At 43.5% G+C, this 5,927-nt stretch overlaps 1 protein-coding gene across 1 annotated transcript; it reads left to right on the top strand.

Moving 5' to 3' along the window:
* The first annotated feature begins 4,373 nt into the window (after nt 1–4,373).
* On the top strand, nt 4,374–5,927 carry LOC113199075 (putative sperm motility kinase W). The gene has a single exon (XM_026411955.2). It carries the CDS (start codon nt 4,374–4,376, stop codon nt 5,925–5,927), a length of 1,554 nt encoding a protein of 517 aa, XP_026267740.2.

Genomic DNA, 5,927 nt, shown 5'->3' with positions numbered 1-5,927 from the left:
TGGACTTCCTCTACTCTGTTGGATGACAGTGCTGACAAGCAGTTTTCTCTATCTGCTATGGTAGTGATTTGCTCATGTGGCAAAGTAAAATGAAATTTAAACTAAGTAAAATTTAAATCCTGTTCCTTATTCACATTAGCTACATTCTAAGTGCTCAGCTAACATGCAACAGGTGGCTACTATGGTGGAAAGCACAGATATAGAATATTTCCAGAAAGTTCTATTTGGATAATCCCATTTTAGAATTATCCAAATTTTAGAATTTGGATAATTCTAAAATGGGATTATCCAAATAGATAATATGGGGTGAGCTCTACAAGGTGATAGATTCATCAGCTGGCAGTCTGAAGGGCAGGGAAACAGCCCAATGAACATCACAGCAGAGGAGCCAATCAGCTAGATGTTGCTGGGGCCACTGTGAGCCAATCATCAGCCAGCAGCTGGTTGCTGGCAGCTGGAAGTTTGCTGGGGCCCCTTTGGCTGTGGTTCTCAACATTTCCCTCCTATATTTTCCATGTCATTAACTTTTCATGATAGAAGAATAGTTGCTGCTTAGAGCAGGATTTCTCTAATTTAGTGCTGTTGCCTTTCTTGTTGGGGGATGTCCTGTGCCTTGTAGGATATTTAGCAGCATTTGGCAGTAGGAGCCCCCAGTAATGACAACTGAAAATGTCTCCTGCTATTTCTAAATGTTCTTTGAAGAATGAGAGTCACTAGTTTAGGAAACTTTGTTCTGTTTTAATTAAAGGTCTTAGGAAACCATAAGAGATGAGCATAATTTATTCTGTAGGTATAACACTTGTATGTTTGATGAATGGGTGAACAGATGTTGAGATGTTAGGAGCTTTAGATGTTAGAGGAAGATGAATTCCATCAGGAAAATTTATTGGCCCTCCTTTCCTTGTTTCTCTTCCAGTCTTGCCAAGTTTGATCAGGAATTAGAGTGCAGAATCAAGAACATTATTAATTAGCTCCAGCTATGACTGTCAAGCCCTGCACCTCCTCTGCTGCACTTGGTGGAGGGAAGGGGAGGAGCTGATGCCTCTGCTTCTGCCCAAATTATCCCTCAGGCCCAGGTCACACTCAGAGCTGATTTTTAAAAGCAAACTAACATTATAGGTTCTTACTGTTTGCACTCCTTATGCTCCATAAGGTGCCATGAACGCTTTCTGAATTCCTCTGCTTCCTCATTGGCAGTGTATCAAAGGACAGGGCATTAATGCAGGGAGAAATTCTCAACTTATTTTTGTGAGGATGGCATTGCCAGATCATTCAACCAGAAAAGACAGTGCCAAAATAAAACAATGGAAGAAACCCAAAATTGACTGGCCAAATTCCATCATGAACTAGACATGAAAGTTTCTATATAAAAAGCTATTTTTATTGACAAGTGTAGCAAAATCACATCTATGAATTAAAAACCTCTTAGAAAAATAGGAATAGATAGTGGGTTGCTATATCCCTGCAATGCATGTTTAGATTTCAACCCCAGATCTAAGAAAAAGGAATGTATTTTTAGAAATGGCATTATTATGATGTATTTACCCCAAGACAGGGTCATAAGGGAATATAGGATGGGTTATTGGTTCAGTGTGACTTGCTTTCTTATAAGGAGAGCAGGGTGGGATGTTGGTACTTTGCAGTTTTGTCCTTATAAGGAGAACAGAGTGGGCTAGTGGTTCACTGGAACTTGTGCCCTTATAAAAAGAACAGGGAGAGCTCTGATTCACTATGCTTTTCATCCTTCTATGATTGTATTCTGTCTAACTGATTTTTGTAGTGAAATATTTGAATTCCTATCCCTTTTCATTTTGGGTTTGTTCTTCGTGGATTTCTCTGTGGTTCCCAGAAGGGTCCCTTTAACAGGGGAAAGAGAAATTATCGGATGTGAACATATAGCAGCATAACTTCAGTAACATGAAGAATGCTGCTTCCGTACATCTGTACTCCGTCTCACTGATGTCAGAAATGTAACAAGTGTACGCATTGTGTGCAGAGTCAAGGATGAAGTTCCTCTGAGGGCCTGTGTACTTAAGCCTGGTGAAACAACATTTTAGGCATCCTCTGGGTTGGCAGAAGATCCCATGATCTCTATTCAAATAAATATTCTCTTCTGTTCTTTGGAGCTACCCTCAGTGGGTATGATTTTGCATGTTCCTGAGATACCCTCAAAGCATCTTCCCTATTGTGTTTGTGCAAAGAATCTAGTATGTCTTTAGGGTCGATAAGATCTTCAACAATCACATCTTCTTTAGCATCAACTTTGCATGTGCATTTCTCTCCAAACTGCAAATTTCAAAAATCCTTTTGCTCTGTTTGCTGCTCCCCATTCTCACAGTAAAGTGGGCTAAAAGCTGCCAGCAATATACATGCCAGTGACTGAATGCTATGCTATCTTGAAATTTCCTCCACTCGGTTAATTAGCCCCTTGCTTTCAAATTCAGCCTAAAACAGAGTCTTAGCAAATGGGCAAAATATGATCAAGTTCTTTGACAGAAAATACACAGACGACCTCTAGTCTGATTTCACAGTCTTCATTTCTTTCTGAAACCTCATTAGCATGGTCAGCATTCCTACTGATATTCTGGTCTTCTGAGCTCCCCCCAGAATTGCTCATTAAGCTCTGCTTACTACATTCCAAAACTTTTCAGGCTTGCATCTTTAAACTGTGAAAACCATCTCCAAAGGTTTCTGATCCATGTGGTCCAGTTGTCACAGGAATGACCCCACTTCTTGGTGCCAATTTCTGTTTTTTAGCTTAATTTGGCACTAACCACACCACCCAATGAGAACAACTTAGGGATGAAAACTTTATCCCAAACACATGCTTTTAGAGGTCATAGTCTGTAGATGGCTGAAAACATTGCTCTGGGCCCAATGTGAGGCAGCACATCATGGGCAAGGACCAAGCAAAGGAAAGCTGCTCTCTTCATTGCAAAAATGAAGTAGACAGAGTGAAAGGAGACCCAGGGAAGAAGCACCCTTTCAGCTTCCTCCTGCCTATAGTTAACTAACCACCCAGTTAGTCCATTGGAACTAGGAGGGTCTGATTAGGTACAGCTCTCACAATCCAGTCGTTTTGTCTTTGAATATTCCTGCATTAACACAACAGCTTTTGGGGAACACCTCATTTTTAAACCACAAGAAGTTGTAAGCCTATCTGCTCAGGATAGTGAAACCGGGGAAATGACATGTTCAAGCCCAGCTTGAACAACTTAGCAAGACCTTTTCTCACAATTAAAAGGATATGGATCTAACTCAGTGTCAGAGCACTTGCTTAAAGCATGTGATACTCTGGGTTAATGTGTTGAGTTGCCAGTATGTTGGGGGGGGGAGAAAGAAAGGAAAAGGGTGAGGGGTTTTTGAGGGAATGAGTTCCATCCTCTGCCCTTCTATTATGTGAGGACACAGAACCAAAGTAGTGCTTTGACCTTGAACTTGCCAGTCTACAAAACTTGGACAAATGAATTTGTTAATAAATTGCTCAGTCTAATGTATTTGGTTACCACATCAGGAAGGTAATTTGAGAATGCCTCCATTTCTTCCTGCTTTGGGATGGACACTTGTACTGGTTCTAGGATTCTTGGCTTCCAGAGTATATCTTTTATCACTTTGAATGTTTCAACACACTGTGTTTTGTGCTCTAGTGTTTCTAAGCAGAGATCTGATGAAGACCTTATGGGGAAATTATGATGAGCCCTTTCTCCCTGTCAACCTTGTAGGTGTGTGCCTACCATGCTCTAGAGGGTCTTAGGGAACAGAGCATTGTTATATTATAATGATGTGTGTGAGGTGCAACCATCCTTTTGACACCCATTATTCAGTGTTGGATAGAAGAAAAAGAAGTGGGATACCTTGAGTGTAGATCTGATGAGGTCTTTCAATGCCAAAGTGATTACAGACTTCTAGACTTTAAATGAAAAGTCCATTGACTACTGTACAAATTTTAATTAAAAAAAATACATGTCAGTTTCTATAACCCATTGAATTGAAAAACTTCTGGATTCCTTTCTGATTCTTACTGTGAAAGTGGCCTAAAGGGAGATGACCAGTGTGGGTGATGTCCAGGCGTGACCGGGACATTTCTCACCAATGTGAGCGAATTTCAAACACTGGAGATATATATGGGTGGCTGCAGCTGGGTATTTGTCCATAAGTACAGGAAGCTCTTGGTGGTGACCTGTTGGACTCCCAGCTAGTTAGCACATTTGTTTGGTGGTTGGCGGTTGGTGGTTATGGTCTTTGGAGATTGGTTCTTTGATTTGGGTTTCTTGTTTTGTCTGTTTTTTTTGTTTGTTTGTTTGTTTTGTTTTATTTATTTATTTATTTATTTATTTTTTAGGTAGCATCCTTATTTGGTGTACCTGCTTAGGATGCATAGTAGTGAGACTAGTGTAGTGCCGCAGAGGCCTTATTCCTGCCAGGAGAAGGCCTTCACAGACCATTACCAGGTCTTGAAAGACATTGGGTATGGATTGTTTTGTCAAGTCAAACTAGCTCGCCATCTGCGCACTGGAGCTGAGGTGGCAGTGAAAGTCATTCCAAGGAGCATGTGGGAGATTTTGGTCCTCCCTGAAATACGGGCGATGAAGACCCTGAACCACCCAAACGTGATCCAGCTCTTTCAGGTGATTGAAACCTGCAAACAGATCTACATCGTGATGGAGTACGGGGTTAGGGGAACTTTATTTGACCTCATCCTGCCTGGGGGCATCCAGGAGAATGAGGCCAAGAGACTGTTTAGGCAGATCACCTGTGCGGTGTGCTACTGCCACAAGATGCACATCTTGCACGGAGACCTGAAGCCCGAGAACATTGTGCTGGATGCCAGAGGCAACATCCGAATCATCGATTTTGGCTTAAGCATCATGTTCAAGCCTGGGCAGAAGCTGACCCAGTTTTGGGGCACTCTGGAGTACCATGCCCCCGAAATTGTGCGCAAGGAAATACACGAGGGTCCCCCAGTGGACAGCTGGAGCCTGGGTGTCATTTTGTATTTTATGTTGACTGGACACCGCCCATTTAGGGCATCCAGCAAGAAGAGGCTAAGGAAGAAGATCTTACATCCCAAGGTGAAATTTCCCCAGCATGTCTCGGCCGAAGCACAAAGACTCTTAAAGAAGATCTTGATAGTGGACCCTAGAGCAAGGCTCTCGGTAGAGGAAATCTTGGAGGACCCATGGCTGAATCAGGATGAGGAGAATTTATCTTACCATGATGTTCCCCTCCCCAACCTCTCAGACCCCACAGTACTGACAATGCTGTTCGACATGGGGTACGACCCTTACAGTACCTGGGTGTCGCTGTCCCAGAAAAAGTTTGATGATGCGATGGCTTCCTATCTCATTATCCAGCAGCAGATAAGCCAGGGAGCAGGCTGCATGAAGCCTGTGAGAAGGGATCCTTCCATTTTCCCTGCCCTCCCGCAGAGGAGGGCCAGTGAGCCTGCCCTTCACACCTTCCCCTTGCCCTGTGAGCATCATCAGCCTCAGGAGGCCAAGGAGTCAGGGCAGAAGGGCTTCAGAAGGGCCAGCTGGCCTGCCATTAGTCTCCGCTTCCTGCATGAGAAGCCCCCCACTCCCAGGCTAGCCTCCCAGCATCACTCTGTGTCCGACTCACCCCAACTCTGCCCATCAACAACAGACAGCCTTGTCTCCCAAGATGCCACCACAGGGCGTCCCTGGGGCCACAGGAAGGGCTGGAAGCAAGTAAGGCAGAGGATCACTGCCTCCTTTCGCATACTGTGCTGTAGCACATCCTCATGTGTTGGCAAAAACAAGTCTCCTACAAGGAGATTAGAATCCTATGTTACTACAGTTCAGATGGACCAAACGAAGAAACAGCCAGCCAGAGGACCTTTTGCTCTGTGGATGCTGTCATCACTATGTGGACATTGGTCACCTGGACTCCAACAGCTGCAGAACTGA

This window comes from Urocitellus parryii, chromosome 2 (assembly GCF_045843805.1).
Source record: "Urocitellus parryii isolate mUroPar1 chromosome 2, mUroPar1.hap1, whole genome shotgun sequence".
NCBI classification, from domain to species: Eukaryota; Metazoa; Chordata; class Mammalia; order Rodentia; family Sciuridae; genus Urocitellus; species Urocitellus parryii.
The sequence above is the reverse complement of the archived record's forward strand: the minus strand, read 5'-3'. Positions and strand labels throughout refer to the sequence as shown.